Source organism: Equus caballus, chromosome 25 (assembly GCF_041296265.1).
Source record: "Equus caballus isolate H_3958 breed thoroughbred chromosome 25, TB-T2T, whole genome shotgun sequence".
NCBI lineage: Eukaryota > Metazoa > Chordata > Mammalia > Perissodactyla > Equidae > Equus > Equus caballus.
Genome location: NC_091708.1, coordinates 16,245,334 through 16,261,529, shown reverse-complemented (window position 1 = coordinate 16,261,529; position 16,196 = coordinate 16,245,334). Strand labels below are relative to the sequence as shown.

At 41.4% G+C, this 16,196-nt stretch overlaps 1 protein-coding gene across 2 annotated transcripts in view; it reads left to right on the top strand.

The window, feature by feature from the left end:
• The first annotated feature begins 644 nt into the window (after window positions 1-644).
• GRIN3A (glutamate ionotropic receptor NMDA type subunit 3A) overlaps window positions 645-16,196 on the top strand; it is a 150,195-nt gene continuing 134,643 nt past the window's right edge. For both annotated transcript variants that reach the window (XR_011432420.1, XM_023629774.2), the window contains exon 1: window positions 645-2,292. Coding sequence is in view for 1 of the 2 variants with exons in the window: in XM_023629774.2 (XP_023485542.1) it covers window positions 1,594-2,292 (699 nt within the window). In the remaining variant the exon portion in view is untranslated. The remainder of the gene's footprint in view (window positions 2,293-16,196) is intronic.

Genomic DNA, 16,196 nt, shown 5'->3' with positions numbered 1-16,196 from the left:
GCTAGTTGTATTTGCATAACAATTTAGCAGATCTAAACAGCAGGGCAAGGTCAGGTGAACTAAATTGCCAAGGTCATGGTTCTCTTGAAGTGGTGTTGAAATTCAGAATTGCTGACCCCCAGTCCTTGCTCTGCCTCACGGATACCTCTCCTGCTCTCCTAAATGATACAGTGGCAGAAAATAAAAATAAATCTACTGTATGTGTGGAAACCATACACCTGCCCTTAACCCTCTCCTTTCCTTCTAACTCCAGATTATTCAGATCATGAAGGAAAAGATCGAATCGTAACCCACTGATACCACTGTCTTACCACACAAATGGAAGAATTTACTAGAAACAGTGATCTGGAGGACTCTTGGTCTAAACTAGGAACTGCTGTTGACTGTATTTGAGACTCTAAAAGTATTTTGACTCTCTTTAATTTCTTGATGAAATAATTGCTTCAAATTCACTGTTTTAATTCTGAGAACCTAAAAACATAGGAATCCTCAAAAATTGCAAAGGCCCACGTGCCAGAGAGAAGGAAGCTGAGGAGATTAAATGTGTAAATGATGCTGGCTTTAATACTCTTAGCCGGAAAAACCGTTAAAGCGACACATCGAAGAGAAGCGCCTTAAAGTCACAGCCTCTTTGAACCTATCCCAGTGAACCAGTGGATTTCAGATTCCTCAGGCGCAACTCCAAATTCTGAATTCTCCGGGAATCGGAGTCCTCGCCCTCTTAGGTGGCAGGGAAAATCGCAAACTACGACTCCTAGCCTTTGAGGGGAGAGGACTTTGCAGGGGCGCGGGGAGCGCCACCCGGGAATCTCACCATCAGTGGGCGTTTAGCGCAGCCAAGCGACAGGCTGGCGCCAGGGCTCAGCAACAGGGAGGCGCCGGCTGGGGCTGGGAGAACTTTGCGCTCCGAGCGGAACCACCCTTTGCTGGCCAGTCGCGTCGCTCCTCTGAGGAAGCAAGCGGCGGCGGCGACCCGGCGGAAAGAGGAGGAAAGAAAGGAACAGAGGAAGTAATGAGGGAAGAAAAATGAAACCAGCTCTGGGGAAGCCTGCGAGAAGGTAGCCGACGGTGGAGCAAGGAGTATCTGGCATCTTTTCCGCGCCCCGGGCGTGAACCCCTTCTCCTGGGCGACCCCAAGGAAATAAGTGGGTTTCTCCTGGAAGGAAAAGGAAGAGAAAATAATCCAAGTGCGCGCGCTGCCTCCTCGGTCACCGTAGGAACTCCGGCTGCTTCTCAGCCCAGCCTCCCCACGGGGCGGGACGCAGTGCCCGAGCCGCCCTGCAGATGGGGCGGGCAGGGAACAGGCGCCCCAGCCGCAGGTGACAGGCGCCGGCCCGCCCGCCTGCCTGGCTCCGCGCAGGGACCGGGCGGGCAGAGGATGCGAGGCGGAGGGGCCTGGGAGTGGGATCTGAGACTGCCGAGAGCACGCTAGGCTCCAACTTGGATGGCCTGGAGACCGCTCCAGCTCCTGGGACCGCTTCACCGCGTGGAGTGAGCGGCGCGCGGGACCTGGGGGCGGAGACCTTAGGCGGCGGCTGCAGGGGGCAAGCCGGGCGCAGGAGGGGGCGCGCTTTCTCCCTGCGGGTCTCAGTAATGAGGAGACTGAGTTTGTGGTGGCTGCTGAGCAGGGTCTGTCTGCTGCTGCCGCCGCCCTGCGCACTGGTGCTAGCCGGGGTGCCCGGCTCCTCCTCGCACCCGCAGCCCTGCCAGATCCTCAAGCGCATCGGGCACGCGGTGAGGGTGGGCGCGGTGCACTTGCAGCCCTGGACCACGGCCCCCCGCGTGGCCAGCCGCCCTCGGGACGGCAGCCGGACAGGCGCCCAGCGGGATGAGCCCTCGCCAGGGACTTGGCGGCCCCCGGCGCCCTCGCCAGGAGGACGCTGGTTGGGGAGCGCCCTGCATGGCCGGGGGCCGCTGGGCGCCCGGAAGCCCGGGGAGGATACCGGGGCCGAGACCCTGTGGCCTCGGGATGCCCTACTCTTCGCCGTGGACAACCTGAACCGCATGGAAGGGCTACTGCCCTACAACCTGTCTTTGGAAGTAGTGATGGCCATCGAGGCGGGCCTAGGCGATCTGCCGCTCTTGCCCTTCTCCTCCCCTAGCTCGCCGTGGAGTAGTGACCCTTTCTCCTTTCTGCAGAGCGTGTGCCACACCGTGGTGGTGCAAGGGGTATCGGCGCTGCTTGCCTTCCCCCAGAGCCAGGGCGAGATGATGGAGCTCGACTTGGTCAGCTCCGTCCTGCACATCCCAGTGATCAGCATCGTGCGCCACGAGTTTCCGCGGGAGAGTCAGGTGAGAGGAGGCTGGCGCGTGGAGTGGAGCTGGGCGCTACTGGGGGCCGGACCTTAGTGTGGGGAGAGAAGGGGGGCGGATGAAGTCCGGAGGGACTTAGGGCTTTACAACTTTGACGTTGTTTAAGGATTGGACCTTTTCTGTAGGTGGTAGGTAGAAGGGCCTCAGTAGAAGTAAAATAAAACATTTTAAGCGCAGATGAAAATAAAATGAGAGAGAGAGGTAGCAGATGGAAGCAAGGAAGTGGGCAGAATAAGCGAAAAAATCTTCACGTTTTGATCAGCTGGAAGAAACCTAGCGGGTGCCCGACAGAAGTAGAAGTCGAAGTTCAGGACCGTGGAGAGCGATCGAGGTTCTGATAACTAGAGCGGGGGATGGGGATGGCTGACTCTGCTAGTCTTTCACTCCCGTGAGGAACTCTGAGAGCATGTGGCAGGAAGAGCAGCATCTGCTCTCTGACTTCTTTAGAAGGTGTGCCTGAGCTTTAGGCGATGGAGAAGGAAGGCAAAGGAAGAAAACACATCTCTCTAAATCCTTTGAGTAAATAGGAAATCTGCAACTAGTACAGAAAAAATAGGTAAAGAACAGTGGCTAATTAGTCCTAGATTTGGAATGTATTAAAGACATTAGCTGATAGCATAAAAATGGAGGAGAAGACTCATTTGGGCTGGTTTCTTTGTCCCTACCTTCCTTCTATGTGATGTGGGCTCAGAGACTGGCAGTTTGCAGTTGCTGTGTTCAGCCCACTTCTGCTCCAATTATCTAGGAGTAAAGGAAGAAGATCTAATGATTTAGTTTCCTATGGGTTAAGAAAATTAAATGTATTTTCAATAAAAGAAGCTATTTGTGAACTTAACTGTTTATAATAATGATGAGATAAACATTTAAGGAGAGGGTGGGGTCCTTTCAGTAATAGCAGTTTTCTGCATTTTGTGCATTATTTTAATCAAAATATCAAGCTTCATTAAGACTTGCACCAGTATTTATGAAACAAATAGGTAATTGGTATTGGCCCCATTTTAAAGATTGAGAGAGAGGAAAATTCTGGAGCTTGATCAACGTTTGTAAGTGTACTGGTAAAAGAGTCCAGATACTGGAGAATTACTAACTCTGTATCATTTTCACTCTATCCTTTTAGCTGGAAAAAGTATTTCTCATCACTTTTCCTCCACTTTTGATATAGATACAGAGGTAAAAACTAAAATGAGTGAGGATAAATACAGGTGAAAACTTTGATAAAATCTATGCATAAAATATCAAGAGAATACTAAAGATTTCTTTTTCTAAAAAAGTGAATCTTACATTTTTAATCTTAGGAAGGGCAGGCACAAGATACTTTCAGCACTTGCCCAGAAAATTACTATTTAATGCTGAAATACACAGATTTGATCTGCAGAGTGCAACCTAATTAACTTTTATCTAAAATATTTCCGTCACCTGAATCACTGTAGGCAGCAGATGGGAAGGCATGGAAAACACAGGTGCACAATGCTGCCAATGACCAAAGTGCTATAAACATGAAATTGCATCCATAGGGTGCATCATTATTAATATATATGCAGAATCAGATCTAATGAAATGCAAGAGTCAGCATCACTTGCTTCTCATCATTGCTTCTTTATTACCTAATACTTCATAAGTTGCCAATAGTGTTCACAGTCTCCAGACTCCTTTCCATTTGTAGATTGTTTGGCAAGAGTCTTAAATAGCAAGAATTTTCTCCCAAATTAGTGTTCCTTAGTTAGAAGGGAAATTGTCTGTGTTCCATGATGGATTTGTGCAGTAAACACTACATTACAACAAGGGGACCAGAGAAACTGTGAAGCAGCTTCTAGAATCAGTCAACTTCAAAGGTTTAGGACTACTGGGGGAAGAAAGTCCTCCAGGGACAAACTTACAAGCTGACAATAAAATAAGTACTCTGCCAAGCACATTTACTTCTGTGTTTCAATTCAGAAATGTATTTTCAATCACTGTTGTCACTGTTACTTTCACGGCCCACATATTGAAAGGGAGACATTATTATATTAACTCAGACCTAGTTTGCCCAACTGAGGACATTTCCTTTCATATTTCTTTGTATTTTAAATTCAAACTTATCTAACTTGTCTTACTTTTAGTATGTCATCCCATAATGTTCTATATTAAGAATGTCCAGCTCAATGCCAAGTCACTGTAATATGTAATTTTAGAAGATGACCCTAATCTGCTTTCAGCAAAAATAATAACTAATCTTTTCCTTGCTTCTCCTGAAAAGTAGACCTTTCTCTAATACACTGATGTGATTTTTAAAAAACTTTCTAAATATAAAAGAATGTCAAAGTCATTTTACATATTAAATCAAATTTAGCCACTGTCCTCATTGGAGTCTACTGCCCAGTGACCTAATACACTGATTGTGCCAGTGCCTGAATAAGGGCTTCTAGAAGAAAGTGGACTTGTCCACACAAGCAAGCAAAATAAAATAGTGTCTCTTATTCAGGCAAATCAAAATTGCTTTTAGAGAAGGAGCAGCAACTGTGTTTCCTCTCACTTTCTTTTGGGCTGCTGATTTCTTTCATATGAAGCCTTTAATTAATAAGTAATGATTTTGACAGTATTCCTGCCACAACTTCTAATGGGAAGAGATACCACTGAAATGATCAAACCCCTGAGAGAAGCATATAGTTTTATTCCAATATACTGTTTATTCAAAACATAAAAGCATCAGATCATCAGCTTGAAAGGAATCAACTTCCTTTAAGCAGGGAAATCCGTTAAAAGTAAGATAGTTAACTACTCACTTTTGGAAACCATGTGTGTATTATCACCACATAATAAAAACTTAATACAACATTACACATAGGATAGGATCAAAGCATGTTTTCATCCAAAAAAATTCTGACTTTACTACCATACTCAAACCTCCACTTTCAGCTAACTCATTTTAATAAAATGATCATTTCTTAGTTCTAAATTCTATCCCCACACCCTCAAATAATGATGCTGCATATGGATCCAGTTATATTTACATTTAAGTTCCATTAAGTTCCAACAGTTGTTCTTTCTCTTCCCTCTCCAAACCCCTTTTTCTTCTAGGGGTTTTGTATAGTTTCTCCAAAGTTAACTCCTTGAAATTTACCTGCTGCTAAAATGTGTATCTCATGTTAATTCCATATTGGTTCCATTAGACAGAGTTAATGGAGTAATATAATTGGCTTGGATCCAAACCAACGCAGTTATAATGACTGTACTACTATTTTCAACTCTTGTTGAGTGTACCAACCACACTTTGCCCGTCTTGTGAGCCATATATGCTAACTAATTAATATATGTTTATTCCCATGGAAATATAAGTGTTTCAGATGATCCATTTTCTCTGATAATACAGGCCTAACTACTGAAGCCTATTTATTAGAATTTAGCTAGCACAATGCCACTTTTGTGTGGAACAGGTGACAGAACAATGATACATACTACCACTACATAACTTAGGTATGTGCCTCTTGAGGGGACAAGGAAAGGGCATTTATTTCTTTATTTGTTTGTTTATTTATTTATGAGGAAGATTAGCCCTGCCACCAATCCTCCTCTTTTTTGCTGAGGAAGACTGGCCCTGAGCTAACATCTGTGCCCATCTTCCTCTACTTTATATGTGGGATGCCTGCCACAGTATGGCTTGCCAAGTGGTGCATAGGTTCGCACCCAGGATCCAAACCAGCGAACCCTGGGCCGCCGAAGCGGAACGTGTGACTTTAACCGCTGAGCCACCAGGCCAGCCTCTAAAAGATGCTTATTTTTAAAACATCTACTCTCAACGTTGTTGGTTTTCCTTGACTTGCTTCATGGAAAACACTGCTCTGTCTCCTCTTGCGAAAGTATATTCTTCTGCAATTCGTGATGAATTTCTGATAGTAGCACCCAATTGTTACTGACTTGAAGATAAACAATTTCAAATTAAATGTCAAGTGATGCAAAACTTTCCTTAGCAGTGATCTTTTACAGTTTACTCTTGAAGAACAGAGACCTGAGATTCATTTGGAAGTTTTTATTTTTAATTTTGGAATATTTTTTACAATACTTACTTATTTCTCTAGATAAATAGAGCAGAAGAGACTAGCAGACACCATTCATTAGGCAATTAATCCATCTCGCCCACTTTTCTTTTTGCTTGCCACAGTATAGTCATAGAGAATATTTGGTCTTGATCTTCTTTGGCTATTACTTTTTGGAGTTCACTTATGATTGAATCAACTGAAGTATCTGAATCATCTGAAGACCAATTTCAATGTCTAATTCCTTAATGCTTTATCTTTTGGAGTTGCAGAAGGCACTATGGGTTTTGTGCCTTTAGATTTTATTTCATGAATTCCTCCAGTCAAATTCCAATCATGGTTGAAAGAGCAAAATATAATGGAAAGTGTGTTAAATAGTAGTGAAAAGACACTCAGCCCACCTCTGCCTCTTATTGGCCATATAATCTTGGGCAAGTGCCTCTATCTCTGGACACCTATGCTTAATAGTCAAAAGAAGATACCTTACTAATCTGACAGAGTTGTTTTATAAGTCAAATAAGAAAGTGAAGTACTTTGGAGAAATTTATAGTGATAGCCAAGTAACTAGTAGAGAGGTATTGGTTATGATCTGATAAGAAACATACAAGTTCTAATTCTCCATTAGTAGTTACTAATCAAAATGGGATGTGATTCACAATATAACATGTCTTCATCCTCCACCTTGCTTTCTACCCACTTCTTCATTTTCTTTCTCTTAAAAGAAAAAGAAGTAAGTGCGTTTAGCCAAAAAAAAAGGAACTAGGTTCCTAAGTAGCACAAGCTCTTTATCTCATCATGGGCCAATAACAGTTTGCAAACCAGCTACTTTGAGTACCACTGCCCTAGACAGCTATGTAGGGCTCTAATAGCAAGTTATTGTTCATTTTAGTGGCACCACCAAATGTTGAGATGAGAATCTCATTGTCTTTTCTCTTGCCTACTCTAGTTACTCCTATCTACTTACACAGAAGAGTAGAGGAATTGTACAGCACCAGAAATGTCATGCCAAATCTATAAACTAGGCAAGAAGGAAGAAAGACCATCTCAGCATCTGCCGCATTGCTTTTTGAGTGAATGCATGAATAACAAATTAATGGAAATCTTTAAGCCACTCGTTTGTCCTTCTCAGATCTTTCATTTATGAGACGGGGGGAGAAAAGAGCAATGGGAAAAAGATGAGCATAGAGCCAGCTGTCTGTCACCTCTCTCATCCCTTCCCACAACCTAACACCTCAGCAAGATTCTCAGATCGCCTCCTGAATGTGTATGATTCAGAAGCTTTCAGGGAAGTCTGTGTTTGAGCTCCTGCATTGAGGGAGCAAATTGATCATACTGAGCTGGGCTGGTATTGTGGCAGCTGGAGTAAACCCTGACACTGAAAGGCTAGTATCTGGCTGACTAGGGATGGTCTACTGGTGGAGATAAGCCTTCAAGGGTTCAAGCGGTAAAGGATTAAGCAGGATGACTCCTTTTTGTTCTTAGTGCCAGTGAGTCAATTCCCGCTCCTAGTGACCCTGTCTACAGCAGAGCTGAACCCTGCTCAGTCTTTTAGCGCCATCCTTTCACCTTCCTGTGCTGTATCAGGCGATGCTTCACTGCTATTCACTGAATTTTCATAGCTAATGGTTTTGGAAGTGGGTGGCCAGGTCCTTCTTTGTCTTAGTCTGGAAGCTCTGCTGAAACCTGCCCACCATGGGTGACCCTGCTGGTATTTGAAAATAGCAGTGGCATAGCTTTCAGCATCACAGCAGCACACAGCTGCCACAGTATGACAACCCACAGATGGGTGATGAGGTTCCCTGACCAGAAATGGACCCGGGCTGTGGTGGTGAGAGTGACAAATCTTAACCACTAGACTACCAGGGCTGGCTGACTTTGTTTTTCAGTCAGGCTGAATTATGCCACATTGTTATTCATTTGAGACATAGATTTAGGAAAAAATCATGTATATTTTTGTAGCATTTAAGCTTTTCTTCTTCACAAATGTGCTCATAGAATCTTCCTAACAGTTCTGTGAGATAGACAACAATGTATAGACAACATATAGAGTACTTGAAAGAACTATGCATTGTGGGAAGTAAGAAGTCACTAAGAAGAAAAAAGATTAATAGCTCTTTTCTGAATTTAGTGTACTTGTCACCTACAATCCAAAAACAGAGCGGATCCATCACTACTTTTGAATTATCTCAGAAAAAAAGGATAAAAGAGAGAGATATCTACTTCCAGGTTTGATTGTTAAAAGTTTATTTCACAGTGAATATTCAAAAGTTGGGACTGAATTAAATGAATGATGATATATCTTTACAATGGAATACTAGATACCCATTCAAAATGAAAATATATTCATTGTCACAGAGAGAAAAAAATTATGCAGTGTATGTAAATTGTGACCTGTAAAATATAAAGTCTAGAATTTTATTTATAAAAATGTTAAATGTGATTCCAACTAGATGGTAGAAGTCCGCATTTTTCCTTATTTATGCCTCTATTTTTCTAAAAATAAGTGTGTACTACCTACAGGATTAAAAATAATAAGACAAAAAAGATAAGTTACCTTCACTTTTCGCTATAGGCACTTTCAATATTTCCATATGAACGTATAGATTTCAGGAAAAAATAAATCGCAAAGTATGTTTAAATTTATCAAAGTCTTTTCACAGCTATTTTCTTTTCATTTTATCCTCACAATTACTTTGTGAGGTGAGCAGGACAAATAGTATTTTGTTTTGCAAATGAGGCAATAATAACATATAGCTGGAAGAAATATAAGGTAGTTAAGAGAATAGGTTTTGAGATGCGCAGACTTAGTTTGTCTTCACTCACACCTTTCTAGGCCTCTTACCTTGGGAAACGTGCCTGATGTCTCCATACCTCAGTTTCTTGATCCATCAAATATGGCTGTCTCACAAAGTTGTGGTGAGGATGACATCATGTGTGCAGTTATAAGCACACGACCTAAAGAACTGTGTGTTCTTATTATAATAATCATTCTTTTAGGGGCTGGCCCCGTGGCCGAGTGGTTAAGTTCGCGCGCTCCGCTGCAGGCGGCCCAGTGTTTCGTTGGTTCGAATCCTGGGCGCGGACATGGCACTGCTCATCAGACCACGCTGAGGCAGCGTCCCACATGCCACAACTAGAAGGACCCACAACGAAGAATATACAACTATGTACCGGAGGGCTTTGGGGAGAAAAAGGAAAAAAATAAAATCTTTAAAAAAAAAAAAATGATCATTCTTTTAACACAGAGTGTTGACATGGCAAGATTAATAAAAACTAAAATAATCAGAATAAGAACTCAAATCTTCTAGCTTGCTCTCCAGAGTACTTCCATGTGCATTTTCAGTATGCCTATGATATTTAGGCTGAGAACACTCAGTTCCAGAGGACCAACCCTAAGAAAAACAGGCATCTGCTGTTTTGAAACCCCACTTAGAGTTGCAGTTCACTGAAGTGAACCCTCAGGTTAGATGTTTGTGAAGTTGATCAGCAATGAAGTAAACTCTGAAGTCTAATTTCAGTTAGTTGCTCCTTTGGGATCTGAATGATTGGATCCTTGGAGCGGTTACGTCGGAGGTAAAAAATAATGTTCTATTTCTCTTAGTCGGAATTAGGAATTCACAGGTCTTGCCTTATCTACTAGCCTAATATCTCATAGACAGCTCCCAGGAACAAAAGAATCTTGACCCAGTTGATGGTTTAAGCTTCCCCGGGGGAGAAGAAGAGTGGGGGTTGTTAGAAAGGGCAGAGCCTAACTTGACATGGATTGAAAGTTCAGAAGTTTCCCCCTTTTCATACAGGCTTTATCTGTGCTAATGGAACTAATTTGTGGCGTACATTAGCTCAAAGTTTAGGGACAACAGCGCTATTATATACTTATAGGAAAAGGAGACCCATAAGGCAAGCTCTGTGTTTTACGGAATGCTGACTATATCAAAGCTGTTTGATGCATACAACTAGGAGGGACTTTTTAAATGCATATTGCTTTTCTGATTATAAAAGCAACGCATGTGCACTCCTTCCCCCTGGGTGTCCTAGAGTAACATTTTGATGTACTTTATTCGCTCAAGGCTAATGGTTTAAAAATTTTAGAAACAGTTGGGTACAACTAAAGAAAGTCGTACTGTCACTCCAGCTGGACATTGGTTGTCAAAGAAAATCTTATTTTTTTAATTTTCTGAAAACTCCGAGTCGACATGGCTTTTTGAATCTTCGGCACTCTGAGTTGATGGTATTTCTGTATTAAAAGGTGATATTTTCCTTTGTATTTTCAGCCTAACTTTATATTTTCCTCACTCTGCAAGTGGCTGAGTCTGCGGAGTTCCAAACAATAGCTCGGTCTGTGTCTTCCAGTAGCATTCTTAGGAATGACTCAGAACTGGGTTGTTGTTACCATCCTCTCAGCAAGGGGTGGTTATTGGCTGAACTTTCAGGATCAAGCGCTTTGATGGCTACACAACCTGTATACAATCTATTGGTGTCTTTTGTATTGAAAGCCTCAACTCAAAGCCAAACAAAAGTTGGGTTAATACTCTCCAGATTAAAAATAAAAAATGTTTATTTCCATAAACAAAGTTAGACTCTCAGCATGTCTTTATCTAATAGAATCACAATCTGGCTCAGTTGTGAAGTTCTATTTGTTCAGTCCCAAATGGGGTACTTAAACAGGGATTCCATTAAACAAAGAATTTGCTTCTGTATCTTGCGAATTTAGTAGGCACAGATAGAGAACTGTTATTGCTTTGGTGCCATGCAAGGAATTAATTTGCATCATATCACACACTATGTTATACACACAAGGAAATGCTTCAGTGTGTACCTGAAAATGAAGGATTAATCCAACGTGCCTGGTCGTATGCACAGAGAGCCATCTAGTGGTCTCTCAAATATAGCTTTAAGTTAAAGCGTCCTAGGAATCCAATCTCACAAGACAGGAAAAGGACTCCACGCAGGTTTTAGTCCATCTCTTGATCTTTTGACCATGGGAAATCTAGGTTAACCCATTGAAGAAAAGACCTTCTTCTGCCTTCCAAGAAGATCCAACAGTTTCTGCTGTTCTACTACCATATCTGTAATCGCAGTTATAAATCATTATGTAAGATATCTCAATGTATCTAGATGGGTTGGGAGGAAAACGTGAATGACTTTTACTAACTTTAGAAATGTAGAGTTCTTAAGTATTTTAGTAGCTGTATTTACTATCAATTGGGTTTATAATGCAATATGAAAAGATGCAGCCATTTTATTGTGTTAAGCATATAATTTGTTCCTTTATTTCTGATTATAAAAAATTTATGTTCTTTGTGGGGAATTCTGCAAATCAGTAAAGTGCCAAAGAATAAAATGAAAATTACCCATAAACTCACAACCTAGAGATCGAGACATATGTATGTGCTATAAAATTGGGACCATGCTATTTTATGAATTTTTAAAATTTCCCCATATATTTTAAATATCTTCCCGTGTCACTAATATTTTTCCGTTATTTTAATGACTAGATACTTTGCCTTTGAATGGACTTTTCTCATGATTTGTTTAACCCCTGTTGTTTGAATCCAGGTTTTCCCAATGAAAAAATCAGTAACACTGCTATTAATGGGACTTTACCAGACTCATCCTCCTTAGCATTCTTGTAATTTTTGGTGCTGTGGGACACTCTCTACTTGAGTTCTATGACAGTATCAGGGTTTTCCTTTTTGTTGGCTCTTTCATTGTCTTTTACTGATTATGCGTCTTTGACCCGTGTAGTAATAATCACAGTGCTGTGCTGTCCAATATGATCACTAATAGCCATATATGAATACTTATATTTAAACTCATTAAAATGATATAAGGTTAAAAATTCAGTTTTTCAGGCACTTTAACCCCATTTTAAGTGCTGCTACATGTGATTAGTGTCTACCGTATTTGACAGCACAGATCTAGAACATATTCCTCTTTACAGAAAGTTCTGTTGGATACTTCTATCTCTGTCTAAGGGCATGCAATTGCAAGGAACAGAAATTCACTTCACCGAGCTGGAAAACAAGGGATTGGCCCTAACAAACTATAGGAAAATGACAAGGAGAGGAATTGCTTGAGGCCCAGCTGGGCTGCACCACTGGAAAGTGTTAGGGCAGCTACTCTCTTTTTCCTTTCTTCTGGGGCTCAAAAGCTCTTCTCTTGGCTTCTCAATTCACATATGCTCCATCCTCCTCTCTCGATACCTGCTTCTTCCTCTGTCTGCTATAACTTCTATATGTGCATGGTTCTGATTTATCATGACAGGACAGAGCCTGAACTCTATATGACTTTACAACTCTAACCAAATCATCTGACTATGTTCCTTGTATCTCTTAGTTCAGATTCTCCAGACATCTGATTGGCTCAACCCACATAGATTTGTTCCCTCTCCACCCAAAATTATAGGCCCTCCCTTAATCCAATGAGCAATGGCCAGATTCCTGAGTTAAGTGCTTAATATAAACCTTAGAATACAGCAATAAATAAAATAGCAAAGCTCCTGCTCTCAAAGAACTTACATTCTAGAGGGGGAGGTAGACAATAAGACATGCAAACAAAGTAATATATCATATGGCATTATTAAGTAGAGGCAAATGCAATGGAGAAAAATAAAGCAGGCTCAAAGATTAGAGAATGACTATGGTTAGTCACTAAGACCTGTCTGAGGAGGTGACATTTGAGCAGAGAATGAAGTAAGGAGGGAACCATGCAAATTTCTGAGGGAGAAGCATTACCGACAAAGAGAACGAAAATGTATAGGCCCTGAGATAGGAATGAGCATAGGAATAAAATTTGTTGAATCAATGAATAAATGAACTATCCTTAGTACCGTGGATTACAAGATTGGCTGGTGGGCACAATATCAAGGAAGGAATACAGAGGCGATAACCAGACCCAGTACCTGCCTACATATGGGTATTTCCCAAGGGTTAGACTCCTGAATTTGGCTCTTTGCATGTGGCTGCACCAGGAATTTCTAACTGAATCTCCAGTTACATCGCTCTTTCTCACTTAGACTCAAAATATTTAAAGATATCCTAAGATGGTGTCCCCTCTCACCTATAACAGATTTCTCAGAACATTTTTGACTTTTGCCTTTTCTTCTCACCAGGTTCTGTTGCCTCCTCAGTATATTTCTCCTACCTCTATCCTTCCTTCCTATTTTCAAAAGACATTAGTTCCTCCCACCCATACTCTTGAATGGCCTATATATCTCTAGTTGCTTTCCTCCAAAGCACTCTACATCATGCTGCTAGATAAATCTTCCTAAAGCAAAGCAGCTTTCATTCATTTATTCATTCTTTCATTTTTTTCATTCAACAAACACTTATGAAGCACTTGGCTTCATGCCACTCCACTGCTCAAAAGTTATTTTACTATGGAAATATTATCATTCTTTTTTCCATGTCCCAACACTCCCAAGGGAGGAAACACACACCTTAATAACAATGGTTCACTAAGTCACAAAATTGGAGCAAGGTAAACTGCCCTTAACAGAATGTATCAGATTCTCCAGGTTTTGTGCATATAGTTCAAAAAAGCCTTCCGTGCCCCACTCCTAAGATTCTGACATGCCTCCCACAAGCCAGAGAAGTAATCAAGTCAATAACCATCAGCAAATTTACAGAACGTAGTCCTTAAGCCTGTCCACAAACGTGCGAATAACTCTTTCCAATTCATGACATTCTGTTGAGATACAGGTGCCTAGAAAAAATAAGATCTCTAGGAATAGAAATGTGTGTGTGTGAGGTTTTTAAAAAAAATCAATAAATGCAAATCATATTTAAAAGCATTTCTCTATTATAGATCTATATAGAAAGACAGACAGACCCAAGTTGTCTTGATTTACAGATGAATTAAGTTCCAATTCAAAATTGATTTTTCCTTTGAAACAATGTTATCTGTGGCTCTTAAGACCTCAGGCCAGGCCATAAAAGCTTGTTTGACCTATAATATAGCAGAACTCTGGTGTTAATAGTTCTTTAGACACTGAACACTATCTGTAACAGGCTCTTTCTGTTTGAGACCAAGGTGCTGTGGAGCAAGGAGGAGAGCCAGCAGAACTGGCTTCGAGTTACGGCTCCATAATCATCTGTATAGACTCGAGAAGCCTCTCTGAGCCTCATTTTTCTCCACTATAAATTATAAATAATTGCTCATTAAACAGGTATTTGTCAAGTGCCTATGCTATTTTAAAGAATTGATGTGGATTTCAGTAAGTTTACTATTCATAAAAACTCTTCATAAATTCAAATTAAAAAACAGATGAGAAGCATTTTTATTGAAACATCTTTTTCTTCAGGAAAACATTCCCAGTTCCAGATTTGGAAAGCCAGGACGCATCTTCCTCAGTACTAGTTTGGCAGTAGGACAGCCCACCCTTGTTCTCTCCTCCTGCGTTGAACCAGAGTGGTCATACTGCAACTCCTAAATGGTCAGCAGCAGTTGGAAAGGGAAGGAAGGAGAGCAGGGCTTCACACTTCCCAAATAGGGACTAAAAAAGGTGCTTGTCCTAAATGTCCCCATGGTCAGCTGCCCATCTTAGGCCTGAGGGAGAGGAAAGGATTTTGAGGAGCTGGCAGGATAGGAGGACCACAGCCAGGACTCAGAACAGAATGAGAGACACTTTGGAAATCAAATATTAAACCTAAGATTGCCTTCTTATAGCCATAAAAGTACATTAGTTAAGATTTAAGATTGCATTAGTGTCTAAGTAATACTCCATAATGGATTGGGATTCTGGAAAATAATCAAATCCTAGTCTAACCTTCATTCCAAGTCTTCCTTTAACACTTGCTGGGCAGCAACCACTTAAAGATCTTGGCATCTCCATCTTTCATAACCACTAGGATTTAGCAGTCCAGGCCAGGAGAACTCTTAGGATCCCCTTCGTGCAAAGTAACACTAGGCATAAACCAACAGGCTTCACCATGGCCACACCATCTCTGCCCACAGCATTTTAGTGACCTCCTAACTGACTTCTCTGCCTCCCTTCTTGACTCCTCTGTTAGATACTCCAAGCTTCTGTCAAAAAGTGAAAAAGCTCACTAGCCTGCTTAATTAGCTCCTCCACTCCTCCCTAAAGACAATGGTATTGGTTTCCAAGTCAGGCATTCATGTATTGCCTTCATAATTTTTGCCATATCTCGACATCACACATTGCTATTAATTTTGAAAATTAACTTACTACTTTACTTAAATAAATTTATTTTTAAAAATCCTTCCATCATGACATTAATGAAAAACAAGTACCTCATTGCCACAAATAGAAATTAACTGTAAAAATAAGTACACAATGAAAACAAAATAATTCTAACTAGGTACTCTTGCCTGAGCCCTTTTTTAAAATGGAAAGTTTCCAGGTGTTTGAGAAGTGTTGAAGACATACTGACACCAAACTGAGGCTTTCACCTTGATTTAACAGAAGGATTAAATGCTAATTGAAAAGGGATTAACTTTCTCACTGCAGGTCAGTGTTATTTAATGTCAAGTCTCTCAACAACATAAGATCCTCTCATGAACCACCTACACTCTGCCTGACTCTAACCTATAGGATGAATTCTAAGCAACTTAGTGCAGCATTCAAGGCCTTTCCTTATCTTAGCCTTGCTTAACTCTCCTCATTTCTTCTTGATCCAAACCCTCATCCCTTGCACTCTGTGCTCAGCAATGGCTAAAGGCACAATGCTGTTCCAAGCCTTGACACAAGTTATTCTCACCGCTAGGAATGCCCTTTCCTTTTGTGTTGGCCTGAAACTCCTACTCAACCTTCAGATCTTTGCTCAAACATCCCCTGTGTGCCGTTGACTGCCCACCCTCTCCCTACCACAGTGAATCACTTTCACTTCTGTGTGTCCTTTGTACCTTGTA